This window comes from Sceloporus occidentalis, unplaced genomic scaffold, assembly GCF_023333645.1.
Source record: "Sceloporus occidentalis isolate IW3139 unplaced genomic scaffold, rSceOcc1.0.p SCAF_24, whole genome shotgun sequence".
NCBI lineage: Eukaryota > Metazoa > Chordata > Lepidosauria > Squamata > Phrynosomatidae > Sceloporus > Sceloporus occidentalis.
This window is the reverse complement of record NW_028317004.1, coordinates 1570434-1590978: the sequence shown is the minus strand read 5'-3', so window position 1 is coordinate 1590978 and position 20545 is coordinate 1570434. Positions and strand designations below refer to the sequence as shown.

The window sequence follows — 20545 nt, the reverse complement described above, 5'->3', positions numbered from 1 at the left end:
TTTTCTCCACTTGAATTATCATATTTTACTGTTATGATCTTTAGTGTAAATAACACTATTAAATTAACTTCCTTTGCTAAGAATATTTAATTTAAAACTAAAATCAAATCACCATATGATTCTTTACTGCATACTTCTGCTTTGCATACAAGTTTTAATACGGATCAATCCAGCGAGATGTCTAAACCTTCACTGTTAATGGTGGTAAAGAATGCATGGTTTGCTATTCAACTACCTGCCTAAATTCTAATATGTGATTCTAGACTGCAACTAAAAGAATGATGCCCAGTAAGCAGTGGGAAGCCATTCCTCCTATGTGATTCAGTGGTGTGCGCACAGTATTAGTATGTCTGCAGTGAATACATTTTAACTTGGACATTCTACAACCATTAAAAAGTCTAAAAATCTTTGGACATGTCTAAATAAATGTAACGCACTGTAGATGGATCAAACACCCCGCACATATGCAAAGAAAAAACACAATGCTATACGATTCTATAACATACTTTTACTTACATTTGTTATTTAGGAATCTTGTGCTTTTGCTGTTTGAAAATATTTTAATTGTACCCCCATATAAGACTATATAAAAAAAGAGTCCAAATCTACAAAATTACAGTTTAAAGCAGGACTCTGCAACCACTGCTAACTCTACACATTTATGGTTTATACATGCTTTATTGAACTTAGAACAATTTTTTTCTTTGACCTCATTGGAGGCCCAGTAGTTTGCTTTGACATAAATAAATATGCATAAACATTTAGGTGCATCTAAGTGGTTACCGATCATTGTGTGTTGGTGCCTAACCAAGGACACCATCTTCACTTCAAACTGCTGGGTTATGACATCATATCCCAGTGTTCTGTGTCTTAAAAGCACACAGCACCATTTAATGTAGGCTGTGCCAGCTTGGGTATTAGCGATCTCCTCTGTAACTGTCTATTTGATCAGCAACGCATTGGACGGGGGTGTCCCCTCAGTTTCCCAGCAGGGAAACTACCGCCCCCCTGTACCTGCCGCCATACTTCGGAACTCTCCAGGTTTTGCCCGGAGACTCAGAGAGAAGTGCCTGTTCTCCAGGTTGAATCCTCTGGTTCGCGGGACCGGGGTCTTGACACGCCTCAATCCCTGCCCATGACGTTTGCGGGAAGGCCCACTGACATCAGTATGACTGCCACCAACGTCAGCAGGCGCGCCCACCAAAGTGGGAGCGCCCACCGAAGTCAGAGGGAACGCCAGCCGATGTCAGTGGGTATTCCTGGATGCGTCCTGCAAGGGTAGGCTTCAGGTAGCTGGAGCTCTCAAGTTCGCCAGGTTTGGCTGCCTCCCTGCACCTAGTCCAAGTTACTTCACTGACTAGTAATATTTTTTTCGATGTGTCACTCAACTAAGCCTATAATTTCCCATACTTTTAATAAAGGCATGCACCCATGCTGCTTTGATCATTGATTTTTTTAATGGTTGTACTAAGATGGTTAACAAGATTATCTCGCAATGCAGAGCCTTAGTGTTATTTCTAATTAAACAAAAGTTAAAAGCATGCTGTTTTAAAGGATCAATAAATAACAGTAAAATCCAGTGAGTATTTTTGAGAGAAATAATGTTTTGGTTACTTTCCCGATGGCTGCTGAAAATATATAGGTGCCATGTGAGCAAAGAGAAGGTGCTTAGCAACTCTGCATTTTATTCCCACAGAAGTGCACATGGGGGGTTTAAGGCATTCACATTATAAATTGTGTCTGACTGTTCCTTTATTATTATTTTTTTATTAAAGTTCTACTCATTCTACTAATAAGTGAATGCAACCCAGAGGGGATTTTATGATTCATGCCTACATTTTTCTTGGTTGCCTTCACAATACCACTGTGTGCCCTTTAAAAGTGTTAGTGAGGAAAACTTCCATTTACTTTGGAACTAGAATGGATCTTGTAATGTTAACATCTTTTTTAATTTCAGAAACAAAACTAGTGGTTATAGTAGGTGGACCATAATATAAATATATACATGAAGAATGATTTGACACTGGGGATACCTAGCTGAAACAATCACATACTAGTGGTATGTGTTTAAAGTACAGTTCAGAGACGGTTAAAGATCACTACCACTTCTGCGGTAGCTGATATTCCTTGCTGCCCAGTTGACTATACAATGCAATTTACTCTTTATTTAGAATTCTTAGGAATTTTGCTTGTTGACCATTTGTATCCTCAAATTTTTAGTTGGCATTCACAATATGACCACTTGCTTCTTAAGTATCCTCATATTTGATAAATCTCTTATGTCTTCCAGAAGATCCTCAAAGGGTTTGTAGGGCAAACCATTAAGGTCTAGTGTGGGGGCATGTAAATGGTTTTTTTTGCTGGAAAGTCCATTACTGCAAAGTAAATCACAAGCTACTTCAACAAAGACATTGTTGATAATGAGGATCAGAGAGTATTATTCTGTGGAAATGTTATTCCCATAAGTCCAGGCCACTTACCTACTGCGTCCTACATTTTCATCTTGTGTAAGCCACCAGCCACATTACACCCGAACACATAATGATTGATGCAGATTGATGCACTTCCAGCATGAGTTCTGTACGTTTGAATACTAAACTAAACTGAAGTAAAAACTACTGACTGAAACTATGTAGTGCCTTGGTTTGGAGAACATTCTTTGATTGTTATGGATTTCTTTGCCTGCATATTTATGGATGTTGCTTGTGTTGTCTGACCCTGATGTTTAGCCTGTTAGTGGATTCTGATTTTGGATTTGCCCCTTTGTACCTTGCTTATTTGAAGTTTTCATCTGGTGATTAACTAAATATATGGGACCTTCACCTCAGTCCTTATATTTATATTTTTACTACTAGCTATGAAGTCTTAGTGAGCCAGAAACATTCTGAACCAGCCATTATAGAAATAGATATGTGATCCCTAAAATACGTGGAAATACTGTGATTTCTTCATCTTTAAAAAAGTCTCTAACTATCATTCCACACCGCTTCTCATTGAAGGTCATTTTTGGTGTCATTTAGAATTTGACAATGTCTGTTAATCCATAACATGTTATGACCTCAGAGTGAAATGAAAATGTTACAGTCACTTCTCTTTACTTTGACAGTTGAACCAGCCTTAGGTATTTCCAAATGTCATATTCTTTGGTTTGGTGGAAAAATTATTTCGTGATTGGGACAGCTTAAATCTTACAACAAAATGCTTTGACCCAGGAAAACTTACTAGAACACAAATGGTGCTTTCAAAGCACATTGTTATAGTAGGTGAGGCCTTCTGTACATGAGCAGGTTTGATAAACTAAGAACTGGACCCTTCTGGCAGGAGAATATCACCTAAGCACAGGAGGGGGTTTAAATAATATAAATTGTAATATGTTTAATGTGGATATGGTGTATATTATAGTAGTAATATGGGTTATCTTTTGTATGCTTACAGAACTGGATTTAACAGTTTATTTATGTGTGGTGTTGCGAGAAGGGCCTTTATTATCAGCTTCATATAGTTCCAAATAGTCCTTCAAATAGAAAGAAAACATATGTCCTCTACTTTCATTTTTGGGGCTACCTGCTTTCATTAATAAACCAGCTGCAAGTGGGAAAAGCATTGGGAGTATTAATGCATGCTCCTGACAGACAAGGGTCAGGTGGCAGTCAATGGGTAATAGAGCACTATTTCTCACCCCTCCTTCCTTATATTTTTTAACACCTTTCTATCTTTTTTTTATCTTTCCTACATTTTACACTTCTATACAATAAATAAATGTATGTAAGATTAAACATGTATATTACAAGATTAAAATAAGGAATATATGTGTAATAAGAACCACCATTATATGTATACAATAGAAAAAAAATATTTTAACATTTTGTTCTCAGGATCTGCAGGATGTTTCCTTTCTTTACCTCTTTCCTTTTCAATATCTCACCTCTATTGTTAAGTTACTGATTGTTGTTGATTAGTCCAGGCAGCTTTTACAAGGGACAGAGGAGCAGATGGGAAGGAACTTTAAGATGGGAAATTGATTAGCAAATGCTGGCTCTGCCACAAGCTTTTACCAATCACAATATCCACAAGGTGAACTTTTAAACTAAATACCTCAACAGTAATTACACTGATTGGCAAACAAAAAACACAAGCTACACATGGTTTTAATCAATAAATATACTAATGCTAATAAATGTGACCACAACTGTTCCCGTTTATGGTGGATCTATTATTTTCTCTAAATCTTCCATTTTACAGTTAATTACACTTAATTAAACAAAAGTAATGGTGTTTATAGATTAAGTAAACAACATATACATATTAGACACCCATACTCATATCTATAAACCTAAGTGGCAATTCTTACGGATAGTTCCCAGGTATGCTCATCTTATGTGTGTACTATGAAAGGGGACGTTTCATTGTTTACAAGACCTGCAAGATTATGTCTCCCCATTAATGAAAGAAGCTAAAAGCCTTGGTGAACAATGAGAATACAAAATGATTGTTCTAGGGTTTAAAAGGAGCATTGGTAGGAGAGCTTGCAGGAGAGTCACTAGACTATTCATTTTGAATAGTCAACACTAGAAGTAATCGTGTTGATTTAACTATGCATTGTACAATGCAAGCCAAGCATTTCTTCTAGAAGAAGCTCACTGAGGTTGGAACTTTATAATGTATAGTGAAATGAAGGAGCAAAACACTCTTGCACACTCTCCTGTCCACTGTCCCTTTAGTGACGAAACCCCTCTAGGTTAAGAACTCAACTATTGTCAACAAAAACTTGTTATTGGCAGAATATGTCCCTGTTCGCTCTGGCCACTGAACTCACTGCATGTGCAGTGTAGTAGGAATTGAAGATATAAAAAGTAACCAAAGGATGTTATAGAAGGAGAACACGGGTTAATGTTACCTGCCCAGGCTGTGCATTGTCACACACATGTGGTTTATACAATTCAGCCAGAGTTGGTGGATTGTCATTCACATCTAGCACCTGAATCACAACTTCAGCTTGAGACATCTGAGAAGGGCTATCTGAAACAAAAAACATGCAGACAGACACAACACAGAGACAGAACACAAATGATACGCCATACACAATACACATGAAAAAGAAGAAACACATTGTTAAGCTTGTCCATCACCTCCCAAAAAGTCGTGACCAAAGCTTTTGAGTTTTTTAGTCTATTTAATCATGAAAAGATCACCTGTTTGTCCAAACTCAGCAGAACAGTGCATTTAGAGTTGGGAGGGATGATACATTTTCCTAAAATGTTACAGATTTAATTTATATATAGATTTAAACTATACACATATATAGGAAATATGGCTAATCTAAGAGTGAAACAGGTGGTCAAAGTAATATTTACATTTCATTTTATTAATATTTATTTTCTGGCAAATTAGTCTGGAATCAATCCATAGATTTAGGTTGATTTCTTGTACTCACCAGTCTCAATGGCCCTGACAGTTATACGGTGCTCCTCCTTTGCCTCGCGGTCCAAGGATATGCTTGTTCTCAGAGTCCCATCCACAGGGTGAATAGAAAAGAGGAGCTCTGGGTCCGAAAGTGGGTCGATGGAATAACTGCGTTTCAAGAAGCTTGGTTAACTTTTTTTTTTTATTATTGTATATTCTTATGAATGGAAAAGGAAGATGCAGAAAAGGAGGCATTAGCAGTAAAAGCAAAGGAATACGTCTATCAGTACAAGTGATAGAAGTTAATACAGTGAGAAAATGTGATAAATGTAAGGTTTTCCTGAAGACAGACATGGGAAGAGGAAAGCAAGAAAAATATGAATTTGTGAATTGAAATTAGATACTGTAGTAAGAAGTGCTGCATAACTACATTTGTGTGGGACAGTCCCAATTTTGCCGCTCTATCCTGCCAAGCTCAAACTCTGTCTCGCTTTTCAGGGCAGAGGTAGAGTTTGGCATGACAGGGGGATTCTGGAACATAACACCGTGGTCCAGATTTCATTCTTTGGTGTCTGAGACACCAAAGAATGCATACTGTGCACATGCACAGATGCCAGTGATGCTGTATGTCCCAGGCCCTGGGAAATTGAGTGTACTAACAGAAGCCTCCAGGCAAAAGACCCACAATACCGTCATGGATATTGCACATGCAGTGCTGAGTTTGCATGCACAGGTATTGAGGATCATATGTACATTTCTCCCCATGTTTTTCCTGCAGTGACAGCCTTCAGGATTGTATTTCCATGTTCTGTGCATCAGGTAACTGTGGGTCTGCAAAAAGGCCTCTTGTCTTTTTGAAACTGATCTAGTGATGCTTTCATTTTATATTTTCTATGGATGTTTTACACTTTTCTCCATTCTTAGTGTAGAAATTGAAAATGTATTATTATAGTAGTCAGATGATTATGTAATTTCCAGAAATTCCAGTGTCCTTGCATAGAAACCCTATATTTTGTGTCACACCTTTTTGGCATCATGTTTTCAATCAACTAAATTGTGTATGCAGACCTAATGTGCCATCCTTATTCTACTTTATTCTACATAATATTTTCCTGTTTCATTTTACAGACTGAAGTTAAATTTGCTCCATTGGAGACCAAAAGGCCATAGCAGCTGGGGCTGATCTTATCTTTAGTTATGGTCAACATTATTGAAACCCATAAATGTTTATTTTATGTTGTGTACAATATCTTTAGACATGATTGGAAATGTATCTACTTTGTATTACCAGAACGGAATGTCCAAATGGATGTCCAAAGGTATTCAACAAAAAAGATGGCTTTTCACCTGACATATAGTGATTTTACAGAAGAAAAAAGGTATTTAGTTGCACAACCCTTGGTAACATTAGCAGCCTACAATTGCTTCTTGTAGCCACCTGTAAGATTCTTGCACTTGCTTACTGTTAGTATCTACCACTCTTAAATTGCAATTTGTTCAAGCTCTTGAATGTTTGCAGTATTCTTTTTTTCCAATGAAAAGATTTTCAACCGGATTTAGGTAGGTTTTGGCAAAGATCAGTTGCGCCTTTTTATGTTTTGCTTCCAGCAGTGGGGTCCTCCCTGGTGTTCAACCATAGTGCCCTTCTTGGTTTAGTTTATGGTTGAAACCATCATTAAAGATCATTCTAAGAAAACGCCCTGTAGACTTGTGTCCTTTGTACCTCCCACTTACCATAATTGCCATTCATGAGACTAATTCAATGTGTAGCTACCGCTTGGATACACACAGCTATACACTGCAATAGGTGGGATACCTTAACTGCACACATGTGCAAGAGTGGATTTTCATCCCAACTCTGTTGCTGACCTGGCTCAATTAGAATAATGTAGCTAAACATAAGGGTAATTGTGAGCTGTCCAATGTTTCTGCACAAGCTGTTACATTTACCACTTAGTAGTGCTAGCATGTAAAAGAGTAGTGCTTCACTATGAGCTTGAACCAGACAACCCACAGGAAAGGACGCATTAACCACAAACCTAAAAACAATATTCTGCATACATAAGTACAGCATGTTCAACCATTGAAAGATTAATTGCTGTTTAGATAACACCACTTCTATATGAAATGCTTTTCATAGCTTTACAGCTCTCATTGTAAAGAATGTCCTTCTCTGTTGGAACTTGGCTTCTCTAATCATAATAGATGACCTTCTTATTATCTGCTGTGTCCAATGAGTGAAAAATTCACTTGGCACGGCCTTATACAGGCAGAAATGTATTTGTAAATTTGTAGAGTGTATCGATAGCATAAATAAATCCAATTTAGCTAAATGCTCTTTATAACTGAAATCTCCAATTTCCTTTATTACGTTTTTGCCCTACTTTGTACTTTTTCCAAGTTGATTACACCTTTCTCATGAATTAGTGCCAAAACTGAACTGCATATTTTATATGTAGCTTAACTAATGTTTTGTACAAAGGTTTTATAAAAAAAAAAGAAAGTACACCCTCTTTGAATTCTATAGTTTGACATATCAGGACATAATAGCAACCATCTGTTCCATAACAGGTCTAAAAATTAGGTAAATACAACCTCAGATGAACAACATCACATGACTTTACAACACATGATATTACACTGTATCATGATCGATTCAACAAAAGTAAAGCCAAAATGGAGAAGCCATGTGTGAAAAAGTATACCTTATGATTCAGTAGCTTGTAGAACCACCTTTAGCAGCAATAACTTGAAGTAATTGTTTTCTGTATACATTTGTCAGTCTCTCACATTGTTGTGGAGGAATTTTGATGCACTCTTCAGTTCATTAAGGTTTGTGGGCATTTGTTTATGCGCATCTCTCTTAAGGTCCTACCACAGCATTTCAGTCGGATTGAGGTCTGGACTTGGATTGGGCCATTGCAACACATTGATTCTTTTTTTTTTTTACCATTTTGTTGTAGATTTGCTGGTGTCCTTGGGATCGCTGTCATGTTACATGACCTAAATGTGGCCATGCTTTAGCTGTCAGACAGATGGCCTCACATTTTACTCTACAGTACTTAAGTTTACAGAGGTCTTAAAGACAAAGTTTCCAGGTCCTGTGGCTGCAAAACAAGCCTAAATCATCACCCCTCCACCACTGTGCTTGATATATGGTATGAGGTGTTTGTGCTGATATGCTGTGTTTGGTTTTTGCCAAGACTGGAACTGTGCATTATGGCCAAACATCTCCACTTTGGTCTCTTTTGTCCAAAGGACATTGTTCCTGAAGTCTTGTGGTATGCAACATTGCAAACCTAAGCTGCGCTGCCATCACAAACTTGTGGTGAATTTGGTGGGATGTCCACTGCTGGGAAGATTGGCTACTGTCTTAAATGTTTTCCACTTTTGAATAACCTTTCTCACTGTAGAATGATGGACTTTAAATTCTTTGGAAATAGCCTTATAACACTTCTCAGATTGATGAGCAGCAACAATTGCTTCTCTAAGACTATTGCTAATGCCCTTCCTCCTTGGCATTGTGTTAACACACACCTGAATGCTCCAGACCAGCAAACTGCTAAAACTTTGGCCTTTATAGAGGTGGTCACACTCAATGATGATCAATTAATCAAGGACATTTGATTAGAAGCACCCGTCTGCTATTTAGCATCCTAATTCCTATGGAAGCATTAAGGGTGTACATAGTTTTTCATACATGGCGTCTCCATTTTGGGTTTATTTTTGTTGAATAAATCATGACACAGTGTAATATGTCATGTGTTGTTGTTCATGTGAGGTTGTATTTACCTAATTTTTAGACCTGCTAATGAACAAATGATTAGTTAGTATGTCCTGATATGTCAAACCATAGAATTGAAAGAGGGTGTACTTTCTTTTTTTACACAACTGTAACAACCTTTTTAATGCATGCTAATATTGTGTTTGTAATATGTTACTTGTTTTTTGTGTATGCACACTGAGTTTGGCATCAACTAGTACTCATAAACATTTCTCAAGAGTTCACATCCCCATTCTGATCAAATTTAGTTATATTTAACACTATTTAAGTGCATAACTTTATACTTATGAATGTTGAATCTCACCTGCCAATTTCCTGTATATTTTCAAATTTTTATCAAATTACTCTGCATTAAGAAAGCACAGCCGAATTTATAATACGCCATAATGCTATAAAACTACTAAAAGTTGCCTAGAAAAAATATTATTACACCTTTGTCAAATATGCCTATTCCAAACATGTTTTAATTTCCTCACTTCTGCTGGGATGCTGTTCCACTTATCTACCACCCTTTTAGTACAGTAAAACTTATTTACATGACATCTAATCCTCTAGTTTTATATTATGACCTTTTGTTCTAATTTTTTCCTCCTTGAAAATAAACTTCTCTCTTGTATTTGTGTTAAATCCCTTTGCATATTTTAATATTTATATCATATCTTCTTTCTCCCTTGTCTTTCAATATTCTAATACTAGGCAAATATCTAAAGTCTGATGTGTCATCTTTTAGTATCTTCAAAAACCCAAGGCATCCATCACATGATATAAAGTGTTTTAAAAGGATCTGAGGAAGGCTATCCCTGATGTTCTGTGACAAGTACTTTACTTTTTAACACGGACATGACCCAATGGTAAGAAGCAATAAGCTAAATTACAGATTTGGGGATTTTTTTTTATTTAGTAGCCGGTTACCTGATAGAGCTGCTGCGTATGTCAGGGTCATGTGCTTGTACCACCCCCACAAGTATCCCCGGAGGCAGGTTCTCCAGCACACTAAAGGTAAAGTGGTTCTGAGAGAACATAGGGGGTTCATTCACATCTCCAACAGTCACTCTTACTGTGGTGACATCCTTGAATGGGCCTCGGCGGATATATTGCGGGTCAATCACCGTGTTCATCACTTCTACACGGAATGTATAGGAGCGTCGGGACTCAAAATCCAGTGGCTACATGAGCAAGACAGGGAAAAAAAGAACAAAAGTGTGAAATAATAGAAGAGAGTGGGGAAAAAGGAAGAGAAATTGCATTTGTGGAAATGAGTTGATCCATGAACAGGGCAAAGGAGAAACCTTCTATACAGATTATTGTATTATCTGTAAACAAGGCAAGAGCATTGTGGTTTAAATGGGAAATAAAGGTAATGGAAGGAGTAACAGACATGGAATGTTGGTGGAGATTGTATGGATGTAACAATAGGAGACAAGGAGAATAGGTCCATTTCCCATTGGGTGGCTAAACACAGTTTTTTTATCATTTCTCATAGGCTCATCATGTGTCACATGGCAGTCGCCCATGGCTCACCATAAGTGGACTGCCCCACACTAAGTTTATTTATAGTAAGGCTGCTGTCTAAACACTATTGTATCAGGGATTGGGATTTGCCTGTATAGAGAGCTATTAAGTAGCTGAGGTCCATAAACATTTTTTTATTAAGTCTTCTGAAGTAGGTAGGGGAAACTTTTGGCACATGGCAACACTTTCCCATATCATGAATTCTCTCCTACCTGCTTATTTACTAAGAACTTGTAATGCATCTGGAATTCTTGCAATATACTTGGTTACAAATCATTATCACCAGCTGTAAAGCCAACACTTTGACCTGCTTATCAACTTTATAAGGACATTTTCACATTAAAAAAGAAAACACGATAAAAAGTAAAATCCACTAGATTGTAAGCTGATTTGAGCAGGGTCCTCCTTAACTCTTTTTTCTGTAAGGCAAATTGTTATGTGATACACTACTTGTTATGTCCTGTTTACCCATTGTACAGTGCTGCAGAATATGATGGTGTTATATATAAAATAAAAATACATAATAACAACAGCTTTTCTTCATTCATCCACTCAGAATTTCTAAATGTTTGGCAGCAGAAGTAAAAAAGCAAACAAACTCGTATCTGGGTGCATTTTATTGCCAATGCATGGCATTTCCTGCTGGTTGTACATGACATAGTAGTAGAACATGATATTCAGGTACACACCAATGATGTATACAGTAGCGTACCTAGCGGGGGGTGGGGGGGGCGGTCCGCACCGGGTGCCGCTCATCAGGGGGGTGCCAACTTGCCGGCACCCCTCCAGAGACGGACAGTAATGTCGGCCGCTGGAGGAGAAGGCTCGCGAGGGAGTGGTATCGGAGGTCTTTAACAGACCTCCGGCTCCCTTGAGTGATTTTAAGCCGGTTCCCTTGAACCGGCTTAAAATCACTCAAGGGAGCCGGAGGTCTGTTAATGACCTCCGATACCGCTCCCTCGCGATCCACACGGCAACTGCTGCTGTGCGCCGGGGTTTGTTGTCAGATCCCGGCGCACAACACTGAAGCCGCGCCCACCGCCGTCCGTGCCCTCTGAACCGGAAGAAGACAGAAGAAGAGGAGCGAAGAGGAAGAAAAGGAGCTGACTGCTGTAAGAAGAAAAGAGGAAAGCTAGGAAATCATTCAGTGAGAGTGACAGTGAGAGTGGATTGGTATGTGTGGAATCTGTGGATTGGTATGTGTGGAATCTGTGGATTGGTATGTGTGGAATCTGTGGATTGGTAAGTGTGGATTGGTAAATGTGGATTGGTATGTGTGGAATCTGTGGATTGGTAAGTGTGGTTGGTATGTGTGGAATCTGTGGATTGGTATGTGTGGATTGGTATGCGTGGAATCTGTGGATTGGTAAATGTGGATTGGTAAATGTGGATTGGTAAGTGTGGATTGGTAAATGTGGAATCTGTGGATTGGTATGTGTGGAATCTGTGGATTGGTATGTGTGGAATCTGTGGATTGGTAAGTGTGGATTGGTAAATGTGTGAGAGTGATGGGCAGTGGCGGATCTACCGGGGTCGCAGGGGTCGCGACTGCGACCGGGCCCCTGCGGCAGGGGGGCCCAAGCCAAGGGGCCGCCCGAAATCTTTTTTACTTTTTTTTTTTTTTTAAATAAGGCAGGGGCGTCCAACATGCGGCCCGCGGGCCAAATGCGGCCCGCGAGACCTCGAGGTGCGGCCCGCGTAAGATCGGCAGCCAGGGCAACCGATCTTACACGAGCCGCACCTCAAGCCCTGCTACTTACTTGTGGGAGGGTCTTCTGGACAGCACAGAGGAAGCGGAGTTCACGTGACTTCCTACTTCCTCTGTGCTTTAGCAGAGAAGGCAGAGGGAGGCCGCGCCCCCTGCTGAAGTCTGTGAGCGGCATCGAGGGAGCTGCAGTACAGGTAAGGGGGTGGGGAGGGTGTTTGAATGAGTGTGTGTGATTGAGGGAATGAATCTGTGAATTAATGATTATATGAAGAAATGAGTGTGTGTGTGTGTGTGTGTGTGTGTTAGCATGGATGTGTAAGTGCTGGAACCTAGGCATGATGGGACTGTGATTGCTGTTAGCAATCACACTCCTATCATGCCAAGTCAGCCAGTACATGCTGAAACCTGGCCAGCTGCCCCCCTTGTGTAGTGATAATGCCAGCAGTATGGGGTCTGCACTTACAGCCACCCTGTACCAGCATGTACTGGCTGACTTGGCATGATAGGAGTGTGATTGCTAACAGCAATCACAGTCCCATAATGCCTAGGTTCCAGCATTTACTGGATGGATGTGTAAGTGCTGGAACCTAGGCATGATGGGACTGTGATTGCTGTTAGCAATCACACTCCTATCATGCCAAGTCAGCCAGTACATGCTGAAACCTGGCTAGCTGCCCCCCTTGTGTATTGATGCTGCCAGCAGTATGGGGTCTGCACATCACTTACAGCCATCCTGTACCAGCGTGTATTGACTGACTTGGCATGATAGGAGTGTGATTGCTAACAGCAATCAGAGTCCCATCATGCCTAGGTTCCAGAATTTACTGGATGGATGTGTAAGTGCTGGAACCTAGGCATGATGGGACTGTGACTACTGTTAGCAATCACACTCCTATCATGCCAAGTCAGCCAGTACATGCTGAAACCTAGCTAGCTGCCCCCCTTGTGTAGTGATGCTGCCAGCAGTATGGGGTCTGCACATCACTTACAGCCACCCTGTACCAGCATGTACTGGCTGACTTGGCATGATAGGAGTGTGATTGCTAACAGCAATCACAGCGAGCACAGTCCCATCATGCCTAGGTACCAGCATTTACTGGTTGCCTAGGCTAACAGCAATCACACTCCTATCAAGTCATATTGCTAATTTTGTCCAATTGCGTGTTACCTACTTTTATTAAACATGTGAGTTTTTATTATTATTTTTAAAGGTGGGGGTCATTTTCGGTTTTGGCTAAGTGAACCCTGAATGTTTTGGTCCAGAATTTTCATTTTAGTTCATCCCTAGAATAAATCTAGGGAATCCTGAATTTGTAGTCGCAAAACTTTCAAGGCCCAGAAATCAGTGAGAGGAAGAGTAAAGGTTTTGTGTCATTTTACTTTATTTTAATCTGCATATTTTATTAAAGGCCATATTTTTTGTCACAGTGAAAAATGAGTGCGGCCCGCGCACGTATACAATTCTGATGAAGTGGCCCACTGCAGAAAAAACTTGGACACCCCTGGATTATGCCCTTTGTACATGCGCCCCTTTTTCTTTGATTATGATTCAATATGTAAATTGAATTTGTTGAATTAGTTGAAAAAAAATTGTTGGGTAAAAATCATGTTTTTTTTGGGGGGGTGAGGGGGTGGGGGGCCCTTAACAGATTCTCGCACCCGGGCCCTGAGGCATCTAGTTACGCCCCTGGTGATGGGTGTTATGCTGTACCATTTCCAATGTCTTTTTCATTGTATAATTATGCTCTAGTACATCATAACTCCCATCACTCTATACTGTTCCATACAGTGGCAGAGCTGGGAGACAGAGGCCTTGCACCCCCACCGCAGGACTCCTGAAAGGTAAGTGAACTTCAAAGGGGGAGAGGGTAGATAGTTAGGAGGGGGTAGATAGGGAGAAGGGAGTGAGACGGGGGGGATAGGGGGTAGATAGAGAGAAGGGAGTGAGAAGGGGTAGATAGGGCAGAAGGGGGTGAGAATGGGTAGATTGGGAGAAAGGAGGGTAACAAGAATATTGAAATAAAGAGTCAGTATGAGAGAGCGAAAATGAATGGATTAATGTGTGGATGAATTGTGTGAATGAGTGAGAGAATTAATGAATTTGTGAGAATGCATCAATGAATATGTGTAAATAATTTGTGTGAAAGAATAAATGATTGTGTGAATGAATTGTGTGAATGAAAGTGAATTAGTGAGTGACTGTAAAAGTGTTTGTGTTAATCATAGGTGTATAGTTGATTTGTCAAAAAGCCAAAGATGGTATAAGCAGGGTGTTTATGTGACAAAAATGGCACAGGTAGCGTGTTCATGGGACAAAGATGGCGTACACTCGGCTGTTTGGGAACAATGCTGACTCATGTTGGGCTGTTTGGGGGCAAAGATGGCACGTCCTATGTGTGTGTAATTTGGGTGCTGGTCAGGTTCTATGTGGGCAATGTGGACGCTGGTTTTTTTTGGAGGGTTATTAAAGAAAGCACTATTATGTTCAGTAAATGTTATTTAAACGTATTTATTTTACTTATAAGTTATTAATTTATTTTTTTAGATTTCTTGTTTACAGTTGACATACAGTTTACAAATTGGTGCAATAAATATTCTTAACATAATTTTGTAGATGTCTTTACATTTGGGGGGGGGGTGCCACTTACAGGATCCGCCCCGGGTGCCAAATACTCTAGGTACGCCCCTGGATGTATATAAAGTCTAAGTCACAATGGCAAAAATTATATTAATCATTTGACAAAGCACAAAACGCAGGCATGTAACCAAAAACATAGATACAAAAATGACATATACAGAGACTTGGCAGATATGCATGCAACAGGTCCCCACAGTCACTGGATTTTTGCTTTTCTGTAAGTACAAATATAGCTTTTCCTCACAATAATCTGTATTTACTGCCAATAGACTGTTGTTACGAGTATTTTTTGTTATTTCTGCTTGCCCACTGGATGAAATCACATTCACTTAATATAAAATATTATACATACTGGGTTGGGCTATCCTAAATAGTCTGTCTTAAACTGATAAAGAGTATTAATTGACTGAAGCTGCCTCCGTCACAGGCTACTATGATTGAACAATATCTAGTTGTCCTATTAGGTGCCTTTCTTACTGATATATGACAGTCGGAATACAGGTGTTGCAATTTAGACTATCTTTACGTCTTAAAGGTATTAATTTTCATGAGGATTTGAGGCATTTGGTTGCTAGCATTTTTTTATTCTTATGTCACCACATATGTGACTACAACAACCACTGATATGCCAGTGTCTATGCATTTAGCCTTAAACTACTGGCTAGGTTAAAGACATTTTACCTTTCGGACCCTTAAAACGCCATCTTGCCCCACAGAGTCTGCCATGACAGTAAATGTATCACCAGCATCGCCATCCATGATACTGTATGACATTACTGCATTCTCGCCAATGTCTGGATCATGTGCTCGTAGCCGGCCAATAACAGAGCCCGGAGAAGTATCCTCCAGAACAGTGAATTGGTACAAACCTTCAGGAGAGATACAAATATATTTAGTGACTAAAATAAACACAATGAATAACATTTTACTAAGAGAAAAAATAACATGGACATTTAGTTCTTCATACAGCGTACACCAATGAGCACTTACAGATGGATAGTACATCACGAGATGTACAATGCTATCAATGATGTAATTTCTTGCTTCACTTAGCACAGCAATTCCAGTTGCATCTATAGCTACAATCTCCCACATACTTTCTCTTCATACTTGTATTTATCTATTTATATCAACTATTCTATCTTACAACTCCTCCTGTGACTCCCCTCTCCTTCATATAAATGATAACTCTAAATCTGTGGTGTCCCTAAGCAATCTTGCCTAGTACCAGTCCAGTATAGTGATTTAATCAATAGGTGTGCAATGCCCAGCTATATACAGTGTGAAAAACAAAGCACACCTTTGAATTCTATGGTTTCACATATCAAGACATAATTAAAATCATAATAATCATCTGTTCCTTAGCAGGTCTAAAATTAGGCAAATACAACCTCAGATAAACAACAACACATGACCTATTACACTTTGCCATGATTTATTCAACAAAAATAAACCCAAAGAGAAGCCATTTGTGAAAAATGAATTACACCTTTACTGCTTCCATAGGCATTAAGTCGCTAAGTAGCAGACAGGTGCTGCTAATCAAATGCCCTTGATTAATTGATCATCACCAAGTGTGACCACCATTATAAAAGCCAACGTTTTAGCAGTTTGCTAGTCTGTAGCATTCAGATGTGTCTTAACACAATGCCAGGGAGGAAAGACATCAGCCATGCTGTGCTGCCCATCTATCTGGAAAGGGTTATGAGTCCATTTCCAAACAATTAAAAGTTGATCATTCTACAGTGAGAAAGGTTATTCAAAAGTGGAAAACATTCAAGACAGTTGCCAGTCTTCCCAGGAGTGGACGTCCCAGCAAATTTACCACAAGATCAGATCATGCAATGCTCAGAGAGTTACATCTTAGACTCTATATGCCTCAGTTAGCATGTTAAATGTTAAAGTTAAAGTTCATGACAGTACAATTAGAAAAAGAAGTATGGTTTGTTTGGAAGGGTTCCCAGGAGAAAGCCTCTACTCTCTAAAAAGAACATGGCAGTATGGCTTAGGTTTGCAAAGTTGCATGTGAACAAACCACAAGACTTCTGAAACTATTTCTTTTGGACAAACAAGACCAAAGTGGAGTTGTTTGGCCACAGTGCCACATTTGGTGAAAACCAAACACTGTGCATCAGCACAAACACCTCATACCAACTGTGAAGCACAGTGGTAGAGGAGTGATGATTTAGGCTTGTTTCGCAGCCACTGGACTTGGGAACCGTGCAGTCATTAAGTCCATCATGAATTCCTCTGTATACCAAAGTATTCTAGAGTCAAGTGTGAGGCCATCTGTCCGACAGATAAAGCTTGGCCGCAACTGGGTCATGCAACAAGACAATGATCCCAAGCACACCAGCTAATCTACAACAGAATTGCTGAAAAAGAGAATAAAGGTATCAATGGCCCAGTCAAAGTCAAAGTTGAAATGTTGTGGCAGGACCTTAAGAGAGCTGTGCATAAACAAATGCCCGCAAACCTCAATAAACTGAAGCAATGTTGTAAAGAAGAGTGAACCAAAACTCCTCCACAATGATGTGAGACTGAAAAAGTCACACAAAAAATGATTACTTCAAGTTATTGCTGCTAAAGGTGGTTCTACAAGCTACTGAATCGTATGGTGTACTTAATTTTTCACACATGGTTTCTCCATTTTAGCTTTCTTTTTGTTAAAAAAATAATGACATGCGTAATTAACAATGCCATGCGTTATTGTTCATCTGAATTGTATTTACCTAATTTTTGGACCTGTTAAGGAACAGATGGAATTCAAAGAGGGTGTACTTTCTTTTTCACATGACTATATATATATATATATATATATATATATATATATATATATGTATATTCAAAATGTATATGCATCATTTGGAGTAAGCCATATATTCTCTGTTGAAAGGTTATGGAAGGAAACTAGAGCTCAATAATTCATCTTTTCTTACTCTGAGGGAACTTGGGTGGGTTGTCATTGACATCTGTCAGTGTTACAGTCACTGTAGTGGATCCTGAAAGCCCTCCTACATGTCCTCCCATATCCTTGGCTTGGATAACAACCAAAAACTCATCCTGGGTCTCACGGTCCATGTTTGGGATTGCTGTACGAATCACACCTGGGGAAATGAAGACAAAGTCTGCAAGAGTAGCATAAAGCGTTAACAGCAAAGAAAATGTCAGTAATAGTGAGTATTAACATATAAGAAATGTCAGTACTAGTGGTGTGTGAGCAGGGCATGAAGTAGGACCAGTGTTACAGAGACAGAGATAAGGAGATAATATTACAGCTACGCTTCTAGGCTGTGACAGTACAAGGACACAAGAATTGATGGAATCTTCACAGACCTTAGAGTAAGAGATAAAATATTCTACAAACAATAAGGCAGATTTAATCATGGAAACAGCAGACTGCCAGTTTAAATTTCAACCGCTGTATCTATGAGGCATGCATTTGCCATAATAATCCCTGATTAAAAAGGCATTAGTTATTCCTTTCCTCCTGGGATGAACAATTTTAAATGCTTTGAAAATACAGGAATCTCCAGGTGTGCTGATCTTTTTCACAGAGGTTCCTGCAAATCATTGGTTGAATGACTCTTCTGTGTTTACTTCTTAATACGAATTTCGATATATTTAATTGCATGGTATTGTCTGAGATTCTGAGGTCCGTGATAGAGATTATAATTTATTTTACCATCGTCACAGACGTGGTTAACATCACCTAACTGATACTGTAGGCTGTTCTGAGTAAAGCATTAAGACAAGAAATGTCAGCAAGAACAAGATTATAAAAGATTATTCAGGTGGACCTTTCCTTTTAGTTGAGTGTTGACTATTATTGCAGTTAACGTAGTGTAAAAGGTACAAACTTGTGATCCTGGAACACATTCCCTCAAACAGGGCTGCCATCAGAAAACTTGGGGCTTGGTACAAACCTATAGTCAGGGTGTAACTGCCCGGCCCCATGCTTGCAATGAGGCCACCAGGCCCCAAAGTCCAGAAAAATACAACAAGGCCCCAATCCTAAGAAAGGGCCCCAAAGCCCACAAGGATGTTGACATCAGTATTGGTTGTGCCCCCCCCCTCAATGAGGTCACAATTTTTATCCAGGGTCATAACCAACTCTACTTCTCACTCCGTCTTATTGCCCTTTAAACTCCTAATATAGTGAAAACTTGCAAGAGCAGGGCCCTCTTCTCTTTATGTGCCAGTATCTGAAAAAAATATGTTAATCTTATTATCAAATTGTATATTGTCAGTTTTAATGATAAATTGAATTTTAACTGTCCCATATTGTAATTGTGCTAAGTAAACTTGTGGTGTTCTATACATAAATGCTTGTTACCACAGATCACCTAATCTCTGAGAAACCTTTTTTTCCCCAAATGTTCAGTTTGTTTTTATAGGATTTTGTTTGGTTATCTTCTGACACATTTTCATATTTTAAAATGCAATATTATTGAAAATAAAAAATTCAAAAGAACTGCGGTATGCCTTTCCATAGAAAACCTCTAAATTGGATTCATGATGTACCATTGTCAGTTTATGATACAACTATACTAGAACTGACATACCTCAGGGAATGAATAATGGGTTTTGTATCATAATGATAAACGCCATCACCTGATATTGCCAAAAGAACTGATCTTTGTGGATAATTCCATTAATCTTCTTAACTATATCACCCTCTGTATATTAAGCCTGTATATGAATGGATTTTCCTTTAGATACACCATAACGCACATTGCCATTTATTTCCTAATAAAAGATAAGATTACAATAGGGTTTAAAGAAAACCATTCTGCAATGTCTGTATTAAAGCCATGCTTTCAGGCATTTTCTTCCAGGAGAATCTTCTATGAGTGAATTGTAAATATTTTTCTCTTTCTGTATATAAGACACATCGTGTTGAATCCCCATAGATGTTAACCCTTGCCAATGTTCTGACATGTAACATCCATTCTTTTATGTATTACCTGTTTGAGGATCCACTGAGAAGTAAGGCTGCCCTTCCAGTACAGTGTACACCAGTCGAGCACTGTTTCCATAGGTAGGGTCATCGGCGTCACTGGCGGTCACCTGTATCACGGATGTTCCTGTAGGTACCATGGCACCATCAGATGGTTTATATCCCCACAGCCAGTACCCAGCCTACACCTGACTCATTTTCTAGTAACAAAATCTATCAAACGTTGAATTACATTGATATTGTGCTTTTTATTTTGCAATCATACCTCCAAAATAAAAATACTGGTGTAATCGCAGATGGGACGTTTTGGTAGACTAGCATCAGAGTCAAAAAACTATTTAATAATCTTTGAATAGTAATAGCTTCTATATTAAGTTGCTAAAATCATATTAAATTGGTGAGTTTAGGGTTAATGGTAACAACCTACATTTGTGTAGGACTGATCTATACTTTATCCTATTTAAGACAAAGGGTCATTTATGCCCAAAAGACTGTGTGTGGGGGGAAGGGCTTTTCCATTTTACCATATATATATTCACA

The 20545-nt window shown here is 39.0% G+C and overlaps 1 protein-coding gene across 1 annotated transcript in view; it reads right to left on the bottom strand.

Moving 5' to 3' along the window:
• The window catches only part of LOC149300467 (cadherin-24-like), a 35687-nt gene that overhangs the window by 8948 nt on the left and 6194 nt on the right, over positions 1–20545 (bottom strand). The window contains exons 3-8 of the mRNA XM_089484986.1: positions 20013–20132; positions 17985–18152; positions 15727–15914; positions 10100–10353; positions 5435–5571; positions 4898–5019 (exon numbers count right to left, since the gene is read on the bottom strand). Coding sequence (XP_089341112.1) covers positions 4898–5019; positions 5435–5571; positions 10100–10353; positions 15727–15914; positions 17985–18152; positions 20013–20132 — 989 coding nt within the window. The remainder of the gene's footprint in view (positions 1–4897; positions 5020–5434; positions 5572–10099; positions 10354–15726; positions 15915–17984; positions 18153–20012; positions 20133–20545) is intronic.